The sequence below is a fragment of the Loxodonta africana genome, chromosome 2 (assembly GCF_030014295.1).
Source record: "Loxodonta africana isolate mLoxAfr1 chromosome 2, mLoxAfr1.hap2, whole genome shotgun sequence".
Classification (NCBI taxonomy): Eukaryota; Metazoa; Chordata; class Mammalia; order Proboscidea; family Elephantidae; genus Loxodonta; species Loxodonta africana.
In genome coordinates this window covers 163,593,828-163,615,885 of record NC_087343.1, presented here as the reverse complement: position 1 = coordinate 163,615,885, position 22,058 = coordinate 163,593,828, and the positions used below count along the sequence as shown (strand labels likewise).

At 41.2% G+C, this 22,058-nt stretch overlaps 1 protein-coding gene across 1 annotated transcript in view; it reads left to right on the top strand.

The window, feature by feature from the left end:
* The window catches only part of SH3TC2 (SH3 domain and tetratricopeptide repeats 2), a 78,776-nt gene that overhangs the window by 5,658 nt on the left and 51,060 nt on the right, over positions 1 to 22,058 (top strand). Inside the window, exons 3-8 of the mRNA XM_010591699.2 lie at positions 9,933 to 10,031; positions 14,532 to 14,659; positions 17,461 to 17,566; positions 19,622 to 19,765; positions 20,758 to 20,959; positions 21,834 to 21,907. Coding sequence (XP_010590001.2) covers positions 9,933 to 10,031; positions 14,532 to 14,659; positions 17,461 to 17,566; positions 19,622 to 19,765; positions 20,758 to 20,959; positions 21,834 to 21,907 — 753 coding nt within the window. The remainder of the gene's footprint in view (positions 1 to 9,932; positions 10,032 to 14,531; positions 14,660 to 17,460; positions 17,567 to 19,621; positions 19,766 to 20,757; positions 20,960 to 21,833; positions 21,908 to 22,058) is intronic.

The window sequence follows — 22,058 nt, the reverse complement described above, 5'->3', positions numbered from 1 at the left end:
TGTCTCATCAAGGAGAAGGCGGATTTACCCCTTAAAAACTGCTGGTGGCAGGTTTGTTATGCCAAAGAGGAAGAAAAGTATGTGGGTGGAGAAAAAAGAGTACAGCGAAAAAGTTTACTGCTTAGTTTTCTTCTTAAATTTGGGGGTGGTGGTAGGTGGTGCAAATGGTTCGTCCTTGGTTATTAACCTAAAGGTTGACGGTTTGAACCCACCTGACAGCACCATGGAAGAAAGGCCTGGTAATCTGCTTCTGTAAAGATTACAGCCGAGACATCCTATGGAGCAGTTCTACTCTGTAACACATGGGGTCACCATGACTCAGAATTGACTGACAGTAACGGTTTCTTTTTTTGGTAGGTGAGTAGGGGCAAGGAGAGTCTGGGAGTGAATTCTCATTTCCAGCAAGTTGCTGATTAGAGGACTTTGAGTTCTGAGGTGTGTTTAATATAGTGGATACAGCACAGTCTTTACCCTGATCTGGATTGCCTCTACTATGTCGCTAAATTACTGTGTGGCCTTGGAAAAATTGCTACCCTTCTCTGAGCCTTAGTTCTTCAACAGTAAAATTAGAGGCTGAACTGAATGATCTCTTAAATCTCTTCCTACATTCATTCTCTGTGATTATTGTCTCTACCCCATCTTTAGCCCTCATATTCAATATGTCAAGATACCTTCTCTTTTCTTACGTTAGAATAAAAACTGTCAACAGTTTCTCCGTGTACAATTCAGTGACATTGGTTACGTTCTTCAAGTTGTGCAACCACTCTCCCTCGTTTCCTGAGTTATGCTTCCCCCATTAACATAAACTCACTGCCCCCTAAGGTTCCTATATAATCTTTTGAGTCAATGTTATCAATTTGATCTCCTATAGATAGATCTTAAAAGCTCATAATGCTCAAGGCAGACATTCTCGTTGAGCTAAACTATTGTTTGGTTTCAAGAAGCTTTCAGGGATTTTTTTGGTTTAAGGTTTAAAGATTATCTCAGGGCAATAGTTTCAGGGGCTTATCTAGTCTTCGTGGCTCCAGACAGTCTGGATTCCATGAGAATCTGAAATCCTGTTCTGCATTTTCACCTTTTTGATCAGGATTCTTCTATAGAATCTTCGATTAAAATGCTCAGTAATGGTAGCCAGGTACTATTCAGTTCTGGTCTCATGGCAGAGGTGGCAGTTGTTCCTCTTCCCATTCCTGCCTCTCCTTCTTCCTCTGTTGTTCCAGGCGAATAGAGACCAACCATTGTGGCTTGGATGACCACTTGCAAGTTTTGAAGACCCCAGGCACTACGCAATGAACTAGGAGGTAGAACAGAAGCACTAAACACATGATTAAACCAATTAACTGAGATGTTCCATGAAACTCTGACCCTAAACCTCTAAACTGAGGAACCAAATCCCATGAGGTGCTTGGTTGTACTTATGCAGCCTCAGCAGCTACTCTTTGTTGTTGTTGTAAATATATCTATCATGCAACTTTTGCCAATCAACTTTTTATAGGTGTACAACTTATTGACAGCAATTACAATAATTTGCTGTGGAACTCTACCCTTAATCAATGAGTTTTCGATGTAAATGGTTGAATTGGTGTTATGTTTTTCTGTGTATTCTCTCAACAACAGCAACAAAAACAAAAATAAAACAAATTATATAAAAAAATATAGCGTCATTCACTCTATTCCCTCACTTTCTGTTGCCAGGATCACAGTGTACATTCTCACACTCAGAACCCTGGATGATTCTAACAGCCTTCCAGTGGGTCTCCCTGCCTGCCATCTTCCCCTTCCCTGTCCTTCCAGTGCCACTCCAGGTAGAATTTCTGCTTTCATTATGCCACTGCTATGCTCAAGAACGTTGCTGTGCCCTCATTGCTTGTTGTATCCATTGCAAATTCCTCTGCTTGCCTTGTAATGCTCTCCCTAACCTGACCTTACCATATACATCAACTTTACACCCACTCTAACCTACCTTTTCCATCCATACAGGCTTGGCCTCTTTACTGTCTCATGTGCACACAAAGCTCATTCTTGCCTATTCTGCTGATCTCTTTACTGGTAATTCTTCTTTCCCCTCACCTGTATAAGTCTGTTAAGAAACCAAAGAGCAAACCAAAGAATGAGAGATAATATTTGCAAAAAAGTATCTGATACTTGTATCCAGAACATATAACCAAAGACTCTTAAAACTTAATAATGAGAAGACAAGCAATCCAATTAAGAATGGGTAAAGTATTTGTACAGAGACTTTCTCACAGAATATATATGGATAGCAAATATGAAAAATACTCAACATCATTAGCTATTAGGGAAATGCAAACTGAAATCACAATGAGATACCACTACACACCTACTGGAATGGCTAACATTAAAAAGACTGATAATATAAGGGTTGGTGAGGGTGTGGAGCAATTAGAACTTCCATACATTTTTTGTGGGAATGCAAAATGGTACATCACCTTTGGAGAGCAGTTTGGCAGTATATTATAAATCTCAATGTTTTTGAATCGAGTGTTAATTTTTTTCTGCTTAATAATATTAAAATTGAAGCCAGCTTACACCAAAAGGTAATTAGTTGATTTATGAATGAAAGTCCAGGAGTAGTTTGTTTCAAGTACGGCTGGATCAAGGTATTCAAATGATGTTGCTAGGAACTTATCTTTTCTAATCTCTGCTTCTACTGGGCTGGTCTCAAACTTAGGCAATCTTTTTTTCCCCATGGTGGGTCCCACACTCCAGGCTGTCGTAGTCACAGTTTCAGGTACAATAGAAAGGAACCATCTCTTCCCTAACTGTGCTGATAAGGGTCTTGGGACTAATTCTCATTGGCTTAACTTTGGTCACGTGGCCATGGGATAACAATCTGATTGGCTGTTTGTAAAAACAGCTTGAAAGCAGTGTCTGACAGCCTCTTACTTCACAAGAAGAAGGGAGAACCAAGTTCAAGAGCCCAAGGTTGATTCCCATGAGGTGGAGGTCAGACATGCCTCCTCTCTCTGGCATCTTTACTAATTCTGACACCAAATGTCCCTCCCACAGCACTCTCTACTGGCTTTGCTAATTCATTGCCAATGGCCACACAGAACTCACAGGCCATACTCACAATTATGAGGTTTACTAGGAAAGTCACAGTTACAATTCAGGCTCAAGAACACTCAGGATACAATTCTTCCATCAGGACAGCCTCTCCCTGGCCCTCAGTCTCTGCCCAAAGGCATTCAGCTTTCTCTCTCCATGGACCAGGAAACCCAGCACACTGTCTCCTGCTGATAAGTCTCTCTTTCCTTGCTGGTGTTAGGTTCCTCCTCCTGCTCTGGAATTGGCTCTCTTTTAAGGCAAAACTGACCAATCCCCTTGGTAGGCCACAATTATCCTATCACAGAATCAGCTGGGTGGGAGTTACCAAGCTCACGGCTAGAAAGGCCACACACAAAAGTAATTAATCTCACCACACTGGTGCTTGAGTCATGCGCCCACTTTTGGAGCTAGGAATGGAGTCAGTGCCGTCTGAACCTTACGGACTGGGAAGGATGGCCTTCTCAAGGAAATCCACCCAGGGAACAGATGCTATGAAAGAAAAGAAACAATAGAGGTTGACTTAGCATCTATTGATCACTTAATATTTGCTACCAAGTGCACTGACTATTCTGCCTATAATTTCTCTTAATCATAACAACTGTATGATGAAACTACAATCAAGACCCCCATTTTTCATGAAGAAAATGAAACTCAGAGTTTATATAACTTCCTAAGGTGGCATGGCTAATGATGAAGCCAGGGTTTGAGTCCAGGACTGTCTGATTGCAGAATCTGTTTCCTAGCTACTTCTCTGGATACCTTCAGTGTTAGAAAACAAATGCATGTCCATTACAGAATATTTGGCAAGTTGACAAAAGTGTAGAAAAGATGATTAAAAATGATTCGGCAATAACTGCCATTGACCTTTTGGTTTATTTCCTTTCAGCAATTAAAAAAAAAATCATATATTTTTCCTAAGATGCTTCATTCTATATGACAGTTTTGGCTGACTTGAATTGTCTTTGATTCATTTTCAAGACTTAGCTCAAGTCTTCAAATTGCTTTATCTTGAAATATAACTCCATGTGTACAACAGCTCTCTGTAAACTGTAAATCACTATGCAACTACTAATGTCCATACTATTATAGAGCTTATTCTAATTTTCCAGATTCCTCATTGTTTTTTAAAGAGTTGCCAAATCCAAGGCTTCAGATAAATTGACTCTCTCTACTTCAGAGCTTAGCCCCAGAGGACATCAGAAATATGCAAGCAAGAAGTAAAAGTATCCCTATTTGCAGATGATATAGTGTTATGTACAGAAAACCCCAAAGAATCCACAGGAAAACTACTGGAATGAAAAGAAGATTTCAGCAAATTATCAGGATACAAGATAAACATACAAAAATCAGTTGGATTCGAAGAGAACTTCTAAAAGGAAATCACCAGAGCAACACATTTACAATAGCCCCCAAGAAGATAAAATACTTAGGAATAAACCTAACCAGAGACATAAAACACCTACACAAAGAAAACTACAAGACACTGCTACAAGAAACCAAAGGAGACCTACATAAGTGGAAAAATATACCATGATTGTTGATCTAAATTCCAATGATACTTTTTAATGGTATGGAGAAACAAATCACCAACTTCATATGGCAAGGGAAGAGGCCTTGGATAATTAAAGCATTACTGAAGAAAACAAAGTGGCAGGCCTCACACTACCTGATTTTAGAACCTATTATACCGTCACAGTAGTCAAAACAGCCTGGTGCTGGTACAACAACAGATATTTAGACCAATGGAACAGAATTGAGAATCCAGGTTCGAATTCATCCACCTATGAGCAGCTGATATTTGACAAAGGCCCAAAGTCTGTTAGATGGGGAAAAGACAGTCTTTTTAACAAATGGTGCTGGCATAACTGGATATCCATCTGCAAAAAAGTGAAACAAGACCCATACCTCACACCATGCACAAAAACAAACTCAAAATAGATCAAAGACCTAAATATAAAATCTAAAATGATAAAGATCATGGAAGAAAAAATATGGACAATGCTAGGAGCCCTCATACATGGCATAAACAAAATGCAAACAATAACTAACAATGCACAAACACCAGAAGAGAAACTAGGGAACTGGGAGCTCCTAAAAATCAAACACTTATGCTCATCAAAAGACTTCACCAAAAGAGTAAAGAGAGAACCTACAGACTTGGAAAAAATTTTTGCCTACAACGTATCCAATATGGATCTAATCTCTAAAATCTACAAGATACTGTAACACCTCCACAAAGAAAAGACAAATAACCCAATTAAAAAATGGGCTAAGGATACAAACAGACACTTCACCAAAGAAGGAGTTCAGGCAGCTAACAGATACATGAGGAAATCGTCACAATCATTAGCCAGTAGAGAAATGCAAATCAAAACTACAATGGGCTACCACCTTACCCCTACGAGGCTGGCACTAATCCAAAAAACACAAAATAATAAGTATTGGAGAGGTTGTGGAGAGACAGGAACACTTATGCACTGCTGGTGGGACTGTACAGCCACTTTGGAAATCGATTTGGCACTTCCTTAAAAAGCTAGAAATAGAACAACCCAGCAATCCTACTCCTTGGAATATATCCTACAGAAATAAGAGCTGTCGTATGAATAGATATATGCACACCCATATTCATTGCAGCACTGTTTACAATAGCAAAAAGATGGAAACAACCTAGGTGCCCATCAACAGACAAATGGATAAACAAAATATGGTGCAGAAATACCCAAGGTATTTATTAAAAATGCACATCTTCAGACTCCAAACCTATATGTTCTGAGATAGAGTAGGGAAAAAGGGGGATTAGGAATTTTTTTTTCCTCCACTCATCTGTCAGTTTGTTGTACTGTGTTGGCTTGCTTTTTGTGTTGCTGTGATTCTGGAAGCTATACCACCAGTATTTCAAGTATCAGCAGGTCACTCATGGTGGACAGGTTTCAGTGGAACTTCCAGATTAAAACAGATTAGGAAGAAGGACCTGGTAGTCTACTTTTGAAAAAACTGGCCAGTGAAAACCTAATGAATAACAGTGGAACATTGTCTGATATAGCCCTGGAAGATGAGTCCCTCAGGTAGAAAGGCACTCAAAATATGACTGGGGAAAGAGCTGCCTCTTCTACGTAGAGATGGCCTTAATGAGGCAGATGGACTAAAACTTTCGGGACCTTCATTTGCTGATGCGGTACAACTCAAAATGAGAAGAAAGAGCTGCAAACATCCTTTAATAATCAGATCGTGGAAATTACAAAGTATGAATCTAGGAAAACTGGAAGTCGTCAAAAATGAAATGGAATGCATAAAGATCAATATCCAAGCTTAGTAAGCTGAAATGGACTGGTATTGGCCATTTCAAATCTGACAATCAAATGGTCTACTATGCTGGGAATCACGAATTAAAGAGGAATGGCGTCACGTTCATTGTCAAAAGGAACATTTTAAGATCTATACTGAAGTACAACACTGTCAGTGATAGGATAATATCCATATGCCTACAAGGAACACCAGTCAATAGATTATTATTCAAATTTATGCATCAAACACTAATGTCAAAGATGAAGAAATTGAGGATTTTTACCAAGTTCTGCAGTCTGAAACTGATCAAATATGCAATCAAGATGCATTAATAATTACTGGTGATTAAAATATGAAAGTTGGAAACAAAGGAGAAGACTTAGTAGTTGGAAAACATGGCCTTGGTAATAGAAACAATGCAGAGATCGCATGATGAATTTTGCAAGACCAATGGCTTCTTCATTGTGAATGCCTTTTTTCAACAACATTAACGGTAACTAAACATACTTGAACAATGCTGGATAGAATAAACAGGAATTAAATCAACTGTATTTATGAAAAGAGACAATGGAAAAGCACAATATCATCAGTCAGAACAGGGCCGGGGCCAGCTGTGGAACAGACCATCAATTGCTCATATACACATTCAAGTTGAAATTGAAGAAAATTAGAACAAGTCCATGAGAGCCACGGTATGACCTTGAGCATATCCCACCTGAATTTAGAGACCATCTCAAGAATAGATTTGGTACACTGAATATTAACAGCTGAAGATCAGATGAGTTGTGGGATGACATCAAGGACATCATACATGAAGAAAGGAAAAGATCATTAAAAAGACATAAAAGAAAGAAAAGACCAAAATGGATGTGAGAAAAGATTCTGAAACTTGCTCTTGAACATAGAGTAGCTAATGTGAATAGAAGAAATGATGAAGTAAAAGAACTGTACAGAAGATTTCAAAGGGTGGCTTGAGAAGACAAAGTAAAGTACTATAATGACATATGCAAAGACCTGGAGTTAGAAAACTGAAAGGAAAGAACATGATCAGCATTTTCAACCTGAAAGAACTGAAGAAAAAATTCAAGTCTTGAGTTACAGTATTGAAAGATTCTATGGGCAAAATATTAAACAACACAGGAAGCAGCAAAAGAAGATGGGAGGAATACACAGAGTCACTGTACCATAAAGAATTGTTTGATATTCAACAGTTTCGGGAGGTAGCATATGATCAAGAACTGATGGTACTGAAGGAAGAGGTCCCAGCTGCACTGAAGGCACTGGCCAAAAACAAGGCTCCAGGAATTGACAGAAAGCAATTGAGATGTTTCAATAAAAGGATGCAGCGCTGGAGGCACTAACTTGTCTATACCAAGAAATCTGGAAGAGAGCTACCTGGCCAACCGACAGGAAGAGATCCATATTTGTGCCCATTACAAAGAAAGATGATCTAATTGATGTGGAAATTATTAAACAATGTCATTAATATCACACACAAGTAAAATTTTGCTGAAGATAATTAAAAAGTGCTTGCAGCAGTACATGGACAGGTAAATGCCAGATATTCAAGCCAGATTCAGAAGAGGATGTGAAACAAGGGATATCATTACTGATGTAAGTTAGATCTTGGCTGAAAGCAAAGAATAGCAGAAAGTTGTTTACCTGTGTTTTAGAGACTAGGTGAAGGCATTTGACTGTGTGGATCATAACAAATTATGGATAACATTGCAAAGAATGGGAATTCCAGAACACTTAATTGTACTTATGAGGAACCTGTATATAGACCGAAAGGCAGTCATTTGAACAGAAGGGAATACTCTGTGGTTTAAAATCAGGAAAGGCGTGTGTCAAGGTTGTATCCTTTTACCATACTTATTCAATCTTTATGCTTAGCAAATAATCTGAGAAGCTGGACTATATGAGGAAGAGCATGACATTAGAATTGGAGGAAGGTTTATTAACAACCTGTGATATGCAGATGACAACCTTGCTTGCCAAAAGTGAAGAGGACTTGAAGCACTTACTGATGAAGATCGAAGACTACAGCCTTCAGTATGGCTTACCCCTCAACATAAAGAAAACAAAAATCTTCACAACTGGACCAGTAAGCAACAACATGATAAATGGAGACAATATTGAAGTTGTCAAGGATTTCATCTTACTTGGATTCATAGCCAACACCCATGGAACCAGCAGTCAAGAAATCAAAAGACGCATCGGATTGGGTAAATCTGCTGCAAGGGACCTCTTTAAAGTGTTGAAGAGCAAAGATGTCACCTTGAAGACTAAGGTGCACCTGACCCAAGACATGGTATTTTCAATCACATCATATGCATGTGAAAGCTTGCATATGATGTGACAGAAGAAGAATTGATGCCTTTGAATTGTGGTGTTGGTGAAGAATATTGAATATACCATGGACTGCCAAAAGAACGAACAAATCTATCTTAGAAGAAGTACAGTCAGAATGCTCCTTAGAAGCAAGGATGGCAAGACTGAGTCTTATATACTTTGGACACGTCGTCAGGAGGCATCAGTCCATGGAGAAGGACATCATGCTCGGCAGAGTACAGAGTCAGCGGAAAAGAGGAAGACCCTCAATGAGGTGGATCGACACAGTGGCTGCAACAATGAGTTCAAGCATAACAACAATTTTAAGAATGGCTCAGGACTGGGCAGTGTTTTGTTCTGTTGTGTATAGGGTTGCTATGAGTTGGAACAAACTTGATGGCACCTAACAACAACAACATATGCATGTGAAAGCTGGACAATGATAAGAAAGACAGAAGAAGAATTGATGCAATTGAATTATGTTGTTGGTAAGAATATTGAATACACCGTGGACTACCAAAAGAACAAACAAATCTGTCTTGAAAGAAGAACAGCCAGAAATCTCCTTAGAAGCGAGGATAGCAAGATTCTGTCTCGCTTACTTTGGATATGTTATCAGGAGAGAGCAGTCCCTGGAGGGCATAATGCTTGGTAAAGTAGACTATCAGTGAAAAAGAGGAAGACCCTCAATGAGACAGACTGACACAGTGGGCTGTAACAATGGGCTCAAACACAGCAAGGATTGTGAGGATGGCGCAGGTCGGGGCAGTGTTTTCTTCTGCTGTGTATGGGGTTGCTATGAGTTGGAGCCAACTTGATGGCACCTAGCAACACAACAACAACCATACTCCAGCCATCTCCCAAAGGATGACACTATCCCTCACTCCAGCCCCTGTGTTATCTGCCCATTGACCATCAGCTCAGCTACTAGGTCCATAATGATCTCTGTAGTTTCCACATACATTGAGTACTTACAGTATACTAAGCCATGAGACCTAGTCTCACCTAAGGATGGGAATCTGCTTTTTAATAAAATGGGGACACCCAGGATGGACTGATATAGCATGTATGGCAGTCCTTTAGTCACAGTCCAGTACTCAATAATTATTAGGCAGTAGTGATAATAATTAGAACTCTACATGCCACCATCTCTGAAGACAAATTGTCATTTGATCACAACGTGTAGTCCTTGCTTACAACTGGTTTGGTCCATTATCACAAATGATCTTTCATTTTATCTCTTCCAGGTAAAGACACATCTTCCAAGGATCCAACCATATCGAGTGAGTTTATATCATCACCTGAACGCAAGGAAAAATGTTTCCTACCACAAAACATGACTCCAGGTATCTAAATCCCAAAGACAAGCACTAATTTATCTATACCTTCCATGTAGAATATTACAGTAACCTTTTTATCTCTCTCATCTGTAAACTCCCCCCTCCTCCCTTTTAGTGGCTGTCACCAAATCCATCTTTGTAGGCATTACTTTGACTATGTCATCCTCTTGCTCACGACTCTTTCATGGCTCTCCATTGCCTTCTATGGTTCTCCATTGTCTCCATCTGCATAGTTCTCCAATTACAATTTAAGCTTTCTCAGGCTGACGGTCAAAGCTCTTTACAATCTGGCACGTATTAGGAGCCCCATACATATTTATTGCGGTAGTGAAAATATATCAGCTACTAGATTTTAAGGTGAAGGAGGGCGGGGGTTATCTTTTTTTTATTTAATAAGTATATATTCTACATAGTACCTGAAACAATTATTTGTATATAGTTGGTACTTAGAAAGTGTTTAGTAAATAGGTACGTAAATAGCTAAATGAATGAATTGAATGAATATGCAGAGGTCACATTTGGATTCTGCATAGTAACGAACATGGTATCTTATACATAGTAGATGCTCAATAAATATTTGTTAAATAAATGGAAAGTGGGTGAATGGTTGCTCAATAAATATTTGTTAAATAAATGGAAAGTGGGTGAATGGTTGACTACGTGGGGTAAAACTGGCTGAGCAAAATGATATCTGTCTTTATCATTGATGAATTTTTCAGAAGCAGAAAAGATTTTTAAAGTAATGTGAAAAAAAAATTGTATTCTCTGTACACATCCCTTACAAGGTGCCACTTAAGAGACCTCAATGAATCCTGTAAAGGGAGAATGTCATTGGAGGAAGCTCTACCTAAGCTGAACTCTGTATCAGAAGCTCCGAGGACAAACCTGTGGAAAACTTCTTTGTCTTGTGCAGTAGCTGGGACCACCTTTGGGGGCCAATCACATGCCAAGCATGTGCTAAGTGACCCTTCCAGGGTCTTATCATCTTCACATGCTCACCTCCGGGAGGTGGTACCCAAATCCCCACTTGTTGTTGTTAGCTGCCATCAAGTGGGCCCCTGACTCACGGTGATCCCATGCACAATGGAAAGAAATGCTGCCTGGTCCATCCTCATTGTTTATTTAAATCTGGTTGCTGATTAGACAACGTTTCGTTGTTATCAGTAGGGTTTTCAGTGACCGATTTTTGGAAGTAAATTGCCAGATCTTCCTTCGTAGTTCATCTTAGTCTGGAAGTTCTGCTAAAACTTGTTCAGCATCATAGCAACAGAACAAGCCGACACCGCAAACGAGATGCATTGGCCGGAAATTGAACCCAGGTTTCTTGCACCGAAGGCTAGAGTTCTATCGCGAACCGTCACTGCCTCAATCCCCTTTAAACAAGACAAAACAAAAATGCCAGGGTCATTGAGTCGATTCCAACTCATAGAGACCCTATAGGACAGAGTAGAACTGCCCCATAGAGTTTTCAAGGAGCGCCTGGTGGATTCGAACTGCCGACCCTTTGGTTAGCAGCCGTAGCACTTAACCACTACTCCACCAGGGTTAAACAGAGCCTTAGAGAAAGAAGCAACTTGCTCATGGCCATGTGGTAAATACATGATGGGGAAGGGACTTAAGCTGGTCCTTGTTCCTAACCATGATGCGCTATTGCTCCTTCAAAACGTACCTCTCAGGGATACAAAATACAGGTTTGCGAAAAAGGCTGAACGTCATGAATGCTTCTACAGACGCAAACTGTGCAAACAGACATTACATACATGTCATACCAGGTTCTTTCTTTCCCCAGTTTCAAATTCTGCCAGTCTGCTTGCTGACAATGAGAACACCTTGCCCTTTATTTCTCACTGCTGTGTCAATCTGCTCACTTCTCTGTCATCTTGGACCATCTCTGAAAAATGCCCTATCACCATCTGTGGTTTCATGAACACACTGGAGTCTGCATTTTGCTCTATCCATGCATGAAGGCCGATGAACAAAGGGTATCTGTAGATGAAACCAAACCAACCAGAGGCTGAACTTGTCCATCTTGCAGCATTTTTCACCATCATGCTGTTTCCAGGAGTGCCATGGGGTGAGCAGGGAAGACTCGGCTCCGAGACCAACCTCTCTGTCATACAGCAAATTTGCAGACAAAACTAACTGGATACAGCACCATGATCACAGTGCCAGTTTTCAAAAGGATTAAAATGTGACACTATAATGAGAGAGAACCTGAGTTATTCTCCCCCCGTGTGATGCAGAGGGCCCTGCAGGATTGGACAGGGGCCAGCGGCTCTGTTCTGGGCATGCTGAGATCTCAAAAGCAGTTTGTTTATTTAAATCCAGGTCTTTTGAATTCTATATAAATGCATTCACATGGGTGGCAAGGAGATCCACACTGAAGTGGCTGTCAGTCACAGGTGCGATTCCAAGGGTGATTCCAGAGGGGAGTTTGGATCAGGCTTTGGAAGGATGGGCAGAGATGGGGAAAGGAATCACAGTACCCGTCAGTGCCATGGTTAATACTGGCGTGGCCAGATGAGGGCAGCCGAGACCAGTAACTGCTCGAGTACTGGGGGCAGATGATGATGGCAAGAGCTAATGTTTAATGTGTTTATTGAACATTCAAAATGTACCAGACACTGAAAAAAAAAAAAAAAGCTTTATATGCATAATCTCATTTAATGCTGGACAACATGAATAGCAGCGGAACACTGTCTCATTTAATAAACCTCTTAAAATCCCTGTGGGATGAGTACTACAACTGTCATCTTGTTAATGAGACAAGCCAAGCTTAGACAAGTAATTTATTCAGGGTGGTGCAGTTAGGGAGGGGCAGAACCAAGCCTGGAGGCCTAGTTTGAGTGACTTCCCCTCCTCTGGGCTTCATCTTTGTGCTGTGCCTCTGTCTAGATATCAGTGTGCCGTGAGGCTACCAGATAGAGATTTGGACTGGGGTTGGTGTTAGGCAAATGAAGATGGCAGATGGTTGGAACAGAACATAAACCAGGGAGAGGCTGAATGAAACAGACACCCACTCTAAGTTCACATCCACACCAGGCCAGTCTGGCAAGTACTAGAGAAACTGGGCTGTGGCTACAGCATTTTCAGGGTTTCTAGGTTTAAGACAGGTCTTTTAAAGCCTGGAGTCCAGGCCCACCTTACAGACCCAGGGCAGCGTGATAGGGGCTGTCTCTGATGTGCTCAAGAATTAGCAAAGTCCCTGGCAAGTTAGATCTAGAAGACAGACATTCGTGATTATCTAGTCCAACTTCTCGGTTTAATGTATTTGGTAATGACTGATGCAATTGCAATTTATTGTCTAAAGGAAGCACATTGCCCAGTGTGGCCTTTCCTGACAGCACTATGCACATATAGCCCACCCTCAAGCTGCTCCATCACGCTGTCTCATGACCTGATTAAAGTTTTTGCATAGCACTTTTCTCCATCTGAAACTACTATGCTCATTGAAGTGGTTACTTGCTTATTGTTCTTCTCTGCCAAGTAGAATATGAGCTCCAGGAGAATAGGGACCGTGTCTACCTTGTTGCCTGCTGTATCCCCAGCAACTGAAACAGCTTCCGACTCATACAAGGTCCTCAATAAGTATTGTTGAATGAATGTGCATTGTGATGGCATTAAAGATAGAACTTTGTTACAACCAATTAGCTGACAGACATTTATAAATACATTAGCAGGAAGAAATGGATTAGAGAAAACCTGTGTGTGTATGTAGAATGCATACAAGTTTGTGATATTGATTACATATTACATATTTGATATATAAATACTGTGTATTTCCTTAAAATGGATAAAGCAGCATTCCCTCAAAACTTTTGCTGCTCGTTCACAGGAGGAAATATATGTCCCAGCTTGTTCTGTGTCGTACCATCACATCAGTGCCATCTAAGGTAGGAATAAACCCTGTACAAAGCAGAAATAACCGAAGTGGAATTCCAGAAACTTCTCAGTCTTCAGTTTGTTTTTTTTTTAATTAACTTTTTATGAGCTTCAAGTGAATGTTTACAAATCAAGTCAGACTGTCACATATAAGTTTATATACACCTTACTCCGTTCTCCCACTTGCTCTCCCCCTAATGAGTCAGCCCTTCCAGTCTCTCCTTTTGTGACAATTTTGTCAGCTTCCAACTCTCTCTATCCTCCCATCCCCCCTCCAGACAGGAGATGCCAACACAGTCTCAAGTGTCCACCTGATATCATTAGCTCCCTCTTCATCAGCATCTCTCTCCTACCCACTGTCCAGTCCCTTTCATGACTGCTGAGTTGTCTTCGGGAATGGTTCCTGTCCTGGGCCAATTCAGTTTGTTTTTTGTTCCTTTTTCTGGGGAGGACAGTTTAAGGGGCACTCAGGTGATCATCGAGACCACTTCTAATCTCTAATTAAGGAGGACATTAATTGAGAGTTCAGGTAAACACACGTGGGAAACGTTGGGGGCTTACCTAGTTCTTTCTTCCCTTTTCTTGGGTCTCCAGCCTGATTCTTCTCACTCTGTTCTCTTTCAGATCTGACGCTCTCTTTCTGTGTAAAGAGCCGCTCCAGAAAGTGTGTAAATGGCCTTTTGCAGGAAGCTGCCAGGAGGAGGCTCTGGGCGCTGGAGAATGAGGACCAGGAGGTGCGGGCACTGTTTAAGGTGAGCTTTTGCACAACAGGTGTAAGTTGTAAGGACAGAGCTTTGTGTCCGTCTGGTACAGAGTCCTCAACACCTAAGACAGTGCCCGAAACTAAGCAGGACCTCAAGAAAACATCTGACCAACTGACTGACTGACTGAACGATTATGTTCACATTCTCTGCTTATCAGGAATGGGCAGGTACTCAGAGTGGGCCAGTCTTCTGGAGTGGCAGAGTCAGAGAAAACTTTGCTTCAAATCTGCCGCTATTAGTTGTGTGACCTTTGGCAAGTTAATTAACGACTAGAAAATGGGAATCATTGTAACATCTACCCCATTAAGGGTACTTTTTAAAAGTACCAATATTGCCAATCGAAAAATACTAATGACAAATATTAGAATGGGAGAAGGAAAAGACAATAAAGTAAGTAAACTAATTTCTTGTCTTTCATAGTAGGCAGATAATATCTTGGTTCCTGGGTGGCGCAAACAGTTTGCGCTTGACTACTAACCGAAAGGTTGGGGGTTCAAGTCCACCCAGTGATGCTATCGAAGAAAGGCCTGGAGATCTACTTCCAAAAAAACCAGCCATTGAAAACCTTATGGAGCACAGTTCTACTCTGAAGCATGTGGGATTGCCATGAGTTACAATTGACTCAAGGACAAAGGGTTTGAAATTGTGAAACCAGTGAAGAAGAGCATGATGAATTAATTTACAGTGTAGGAAGTACTTACTGGGAGAGATAAAGTTAGAAATGGTTATAAGTTGTTGCAGCCAGAGGTGGAAAGGAAACTATTGCTTCTCATAATAAGCTAATATGTTCTAATTTTTTTTACAGTCTCTGTATTAATTGGATGCTAATTAAAAAGAGAAAAGTACACTAGAAATCTATCATGTGACAAAAAAAAGTGTTTGTTGGGAGGAATAAAAGAGATAATATCTGTAGAGAGGAATCGACTCGACAGCACAGGGTTTGGTTTTGGTTTGTATCTGTAGAGAGGTTGGATGCCCCCAAGTGGTGAGTGCCCCCAAATGGTAGCTAAGGGGTGTTTCCTTTTAGTTTGTTTGATCCCTGGGATTCAGAAACTTGGAGTCACTGGCTCCTAACTGGTATAATACCAGTCGTTGTCCAGCCGATTCCGACTCACAAAGACCCTAGAGGACAGAGTAGAACTGTCCCATAGGGTTTCCAAAGAGTGGCTGGTGAATTGGAACTGCCAACTTTTTGGTTAGCACCCGAGCTCTTTCCCACTGCATCTCCAGGGTTCCTTTAATTTGCGTGGCCTTTGACACGGCAGGTTGGATCGAGAGGGCTGGCTGGCTGGGCAGATGTTTGAGACAGGTAAGTTTGTGGGCAGGGCTGAGACTGAGCCTGGAGTCCCTGAGTCTGGGATTCAATCAGGGCTCCACGGCTCAAGGGCAGGTGACCTTGGACAAATGACTTGGACAAATGGCCTCCTTGATGGTAAAGCAGAGACAAACCATTTTTTATTAAATCCTCGATGCCACTGATTATTAAATGCACCATTGTTTTATGTACCTCTGAGGAAGAAAACAATGCCGTCAATTAAGTATGAGGACATCCTTCCTTATAGTTCAGAAATGGCCAATATCCTAAAAGTGCATCTTAGGATGGATACAGTGCTGTAATGGGACTGTCTTCATAGTGTCATTCTGAGAGTAAAGTGAGGTATTGCTGACAAATCTCTTGGTGAAGTGCCTGGGATGTAGTTACTTCTCTGTAAATCAGTTTTACCTAGCAGCCCTCCCCATGTTATCGGGATTTGCACGCTCCAAGGATGTGGGTTCTCTGGGCCCTGGTGTGGCATCTGTTCCCAGAGTTCTGATCTTGCTGAACTGGGAGCTTTTATCTTTGGATCGTTCTATCCTCTTCATCCCCGAGGGTTCTCTCAGGACAGGGTTCTAGGGCTGATTCTCTGATGGTGGGACCTGGCCTGCAGGGGAAGGATCATTTAGGCCATGGCTATTTGTAGCAACTCCAGAGATTTGGGCAAGCAGCAGAAAAAGATTTTAGGGGAAAATCAAGTCTGGGCAGAGATTCGGTCTGTTTTTTCATGCAGAAAAAATAGATGCTTGTGGACCTCCTCTTGCTCTGCAGGCGAGAGTATAAATTGGCACAACCTTTCTGGAGGGCAGATTGCTCTCTGTATCTAAGAACTAAAAATGTCCATATTCGTGCTCTCCCCAATTGCATTTCTCAGAATTACTTGTGTCAAAGCCATCAAGGATGTGCACAAACTTTTTAGGATGTTAAAAGATTAAAACAACCCAAATATCAAACCATAGGGAAATCATAGACTATGTTTTATGTTAATAATTAAAATAACGTAGACTTTTGAATGAAATGGGACATGGTTCATACAATATTGTTTAATGACAAAAGAAGATTATAAAACAATTTATGAAGTGTGGTTCAAATTGTCTAACAAGTATTACATAGTGTCAATGCTGCTGGGCCATGGACCCCACTTTAATTAGCAAGGGTCTCTATCAGCCAATTTACACAAATGTTAGCATTTTCTGCTACATTCTGGTTTCTTTTTGTTGCTGCGGTTGTTCCATTTGGCAGTGTATCTTTGGAGCTTGTTATCAGTACACAAAGAGCTGCTTAATTCTTTTTTATGCTTGCATAATATCATAACATTTAGGTTGTTTCCAGGGGTGTGTGCATGTGTGTGTGTGTGTGATGTAAATATCAATGCCACAGCCAATAAGCCCACATAAAGCATTTTGTACAAATGGAAGCTTGTTAGCAGGACACTTCTGTTATCCCAGCTTGACTCATTGTTCCTTTCATTCAGGACCTTTCAGCAAGGTTGGTGAGTATCCAGTCCCAGAAGGCTCAGTTCCTCATCACCTTCAAGACCATGGAGGAAATCTGGAAGTTCTCCACTTACCTGAACTTAGGTATGACATAGAGCAGGCGTGTGGAGGAGCAGCTACTTCACAGTTCAGCCAATTTGTAGAGCTTGGCATTAGGGCTTGATCTGGCTTTGATAGCTAAAGAAGTAGAGCCCTAAAATGGATGGCTAACTTTTGAAATACCATAAATGTCTGGAGCTAATCTAAAGCAAGTTAACTATTACTGTAAAATGCCACATGAAGAAGGTGGTTTCTTTGCCTTTGGGGAGACTCTTCTTTATTAGATAACCAATCAATTAGCAAACATTTATCAGTCATCTACTAAATTCAAAATACTGAGATAGATGTGAAATTGACAGTTCAAAAAGAAGAAAGGAACTAGTCTTGAGTAAGATCAAAGTTGTTGTTGTAGTTGTTAGCTGCTGTTAAGTTGGCCCCTCACTCATGGTTGAGCCTGTTGTGCCCCACGGGGTTTTCATTGGCTGATTTTTTTGGAAGTAGATTTCCCGGTCTTTCTTCCTAGTCTGTCTTACTCTGGAATCTCTGCTGAAACCCATTCAGCATCATAGCAATACCTAAGCCTCCTAGCTGCTCAAACTAGTTAAATTCCAGATATTTTAACTCATGGATTTGGAAAAGCATCAAAGAAGGAGATAGGGAAATGATTGGCTTAGAGCAACCTCAGACCGTAGGATTTTCCAGAAGGTAAAAAAGGATTTTGGAGAACAGTACCAGTACCGCTGTGGTAGGAAAGGGTTCATCTACCTTCTCCAGGGAAAATAATTCATGATAGGGAAGTTACGGTCATAAAATGAAGTCGAGCAAAGTGAGGGGATGTCATTTAATTCGACACACATTTTACATCTCCCGGAGAATGCTGGACTTACAGGAACAGACATTGTGCAGAGGTTGGGGAGTCAAAATACCTCACAGTTAGGAGGTGTCACTTCTTCTTTGTAGTCTTGGTAATATTCTGGTCCCTTTACTGCACATCTCTTGAGAACACTAGAGACCCTTGCTAATTAAAGTGGGACCCATGTCCCAGCAACATTGACACTATGTAATACTTGTTAGAAAAATTTAATCCCGGGCCCCACCCCAGACGTACTGAGTCAGTATTCCCGTATTGATTTGTATACACATTAAAGTTTGAGAAGCACCAATAATTGAAGACACACAAAGCCTGAATCAGTACAACGGACAGTCAGAATGGAAAGGCAGGTTTTTGCATCTTAACAAGGAGACCCAGTTGCCATGGAGTCCATTCTGACTCATGGTGACCCCATGTGTGTCAGAGTAGAACTGTGCTCCACAAGGTTTTCAAGGGCTGATTTTTGGGAAGTAGATCATCAGGCCTTTCTTCCAAGGCACCTCGGGGTGAACTCAAACTCCCAACCTTTCAGGTAGCAGCCGAGCACATTAACCATTTACACCACCCAGGGGCTTCTTAGCAAAAACCGGAAGCCTAAAAAGAAGCAAAATTTCAATAAAATAATTCATGTTTATAGGTGTTTAAAATACTGTAGATAATTTTTTAGAATTTATACAATTTTTAGTCTTAAAAAGGGAGAGTTCACTGGCCTTTGAGGGAGAGAAGAGCATCAGAGTGAGTATGTTGAAGTAAATCCTGAGTCTTTTGTGGGCCAGGGAGAACCTCTGTAGACACTGCATCGTCAGGGGTCCTGGAATTTGAACCTCAGGGCTGGAGAACTTTAAGGTGGGACCAGGAACACCCAGAGTCAACATTGTAAACTTAGACCTTCCTCTCATGGATGCATTAGGAAAAGGTGAATTGGGCTTGGGCTTGGTCATTTCACTATGCATTCATGGGGACCCATATTATGTTGAAAATGGTAAATATCATTTAAAATGATTTGTATTTCCCAACAGATGCTGAGGAAAATCCATTTACTCTAGAAATTTTCTAGCACACTCCCTTGTCCCCCCTCCCCCATGCTCTTCCAATTCCTGTTAAATGGGGTCAGGTTGGAAATCGAGGCCTGGGTGGGAACCTAAGAAGGGAGCTTGCTCACTCTCTTCTGTGTTCAGCTAATGCCAGAAATCATTTTATTCAGGAATATTGTTGGCTTGACTTCCTAGGCTATGTATCTACCTGTCTGGAGCATCTTCTCTTTGACCACAAGTACTGGCTCAACTGCAGGTTGGTGGAGGATACCGAGGTCCAAGTCTCAGTAGATGATAAACATCTGGAAGCAATATACCTGGGACTCCTGATACAGGAGGGTGAGAATGGAGTAGGGGTGAGGATGAGGGTCTTTTCTAGATATTTCTTTTCAGAGTCCCTCAAACGACTAAGTTACAAAGGGAGGATAAAAAGTCATTCAAACATGAACATGTTCACAAAGGAACTGACGTGTTATTAAACTATTCCAAACATCCGTCTCGGTTTGACGCTGACATCACATGAACAGCTATGTTGGTCAGTCTCTCTGACTGATGTTAGAACCACTTGTGGAATGTTAAAAAGATGCTCATGTGAGGCTCCACCTGGGCCAATTAAATCTTTGGAGGTGGGACCCAGGCATGAGTATTTTACAAATTTGCCCAGGTAATTCTAACGTGCATCCAAGATTGCAAATCACTTTTCTAAACATGTGGTACAAATTGACTGTAAAATAAATTGCAAATCTTGCAAAACCTGAAGGACTTCATGAAATTGAGGAAAGTGATATTGGGGAACTGCTGGAAGCACCCGTCAACCTGATTTGAAAGAGCCTGATTTGCATAAAACCCTAGCATCTTTTTGCAAAAATGACTGTCTTCATGATGGTGTTGCACACGCTGCTTGTGCAGGGAAGAATTTCATACCATGGTATTATAAAATTCAGATGGGGAAATATTCACCCAAGCCAGCATAGATGATTCTTTGTTGGTTCTAAGATGGAGTGTGAAATTGCAATGATAACTCAAGTTCTGTTTAATACAAATATGTTTTAGTTTCTTTTTTTTTTTTTTAAAGGTAAAGTCCCAATCAAACCTTTTTATCATGAATTACTCAGACATTTTGGTGTCTATTTTAAGTGAATCCCCTCTAAGTGGCTTTTTCCTGGTACCAGTTTTCCTGCGATTACGAGGACCTCCCCAACCCCCTCCATTGCCTGTACTGTCCTCCAGGGAAGAAAAGTATTTGGGCTCCAGATAGAAACATCCAATTGTGTGCTAATCACTGTCACTGCCTGCTACTCCTTGGAAAGGGCTTTTCTCATTATCTGCAGGCCACTTCTTCTGCAGAGCCATATGCTCAGTGGCTCAGCCAGCTGAGAAGGAAGGGGAGTTTTTGACACTTTGCAAGAACGAGCTACTCTCTGTGAAGACCACTGAAGAAGAGCCCGAGTGGGATGGTGTGTCCTTGGTGACGGGTCAGCGGGGCCTGGTGCCCATGTCAGCCCTGGAGCCCCTGCCACTCCCTTTCCACCAGTGAGTAACCTCCCATCTACTTGAAGAAGGTCCCAGAGCAGTTTGAGACCTGCACAGAACCCCTGAGCAGGCCTGCTTTCAGATATCCGCTTCCAAACAGCCACTTGCCTTGGAGCAGCCCCAATTCATGGTACCCCATGTGTGTCAGAGTAGAACTGTGGTCCTTAGGGTTTTCAATGGCTGATTTTTCAGAATTAGGTCACCAGGACTTCCTTCCAAGGCACCTTTAGGTGGACTTGAACCTCCAGCTTTTCAGCCAGCAACTGAGCTCCGTTAACCACTTGCATCTCCCAGGGCCTCTATGGGCATCCAAGGTGCAGGGAAAGAAGAAAATCTGGGTGGTTTTTAATATTTTGTTATTCTAGTCTGTGTTTACATCATTTGATGAAATCGTAGACAACTTTAAATTTCAGATGGGCATCACATCTAAGAAATATGACATGTGGCCCCAGTGCAGCATTTCTCAAAGCTTGGACTGGGGACCACTTGTGTCAGAATTGCTTGGGGATTTTATTGTAAGTTCAGACCCCCTGGCCCTCTTTAGAACCACTGTGTCAGACTCTCTCTGAGGTGGTTGGGTTCAGAAATCTACATTTTCAATAAACTTTATAGTGGGCTATATAAATACATATAGGTATATGTATATATATTATATATATATGTATATATAAGCCAGGAAACATCCCAGGCCTGCTGAACTTCTCTCCTTTTACAGCATCTGGTACAAATTGAGTTTTCAATAAATGTTTGTCATTGTTATAATAAGAGTAATGATAATACTTATTATCATCATCATTAGTCTAATGGTCTATTCTGCTAATTGTTCCGATTTTTTTTAAATCTGTTTTTGCAAACCCCATGTTTCCACTGGCAGATGGCTCCTAAAGAATTATCCAGGAAGCTGTGGCCTTCCCAGGAACAGGGACTGGACAGGCTCCTATCAGATCGGTAAGTCTGAGTTGAAAACAGCAGTATTAGGGAGATGATATTGCCCCACCTTCTAATTTTATCTGTGGGTTTAAAGTCAACTGATATGAACTCTTGTCTCATGTCAGCTACTGCCTGGATTTAGGGAAGCCCATTGCTGTCTGGACGCGTA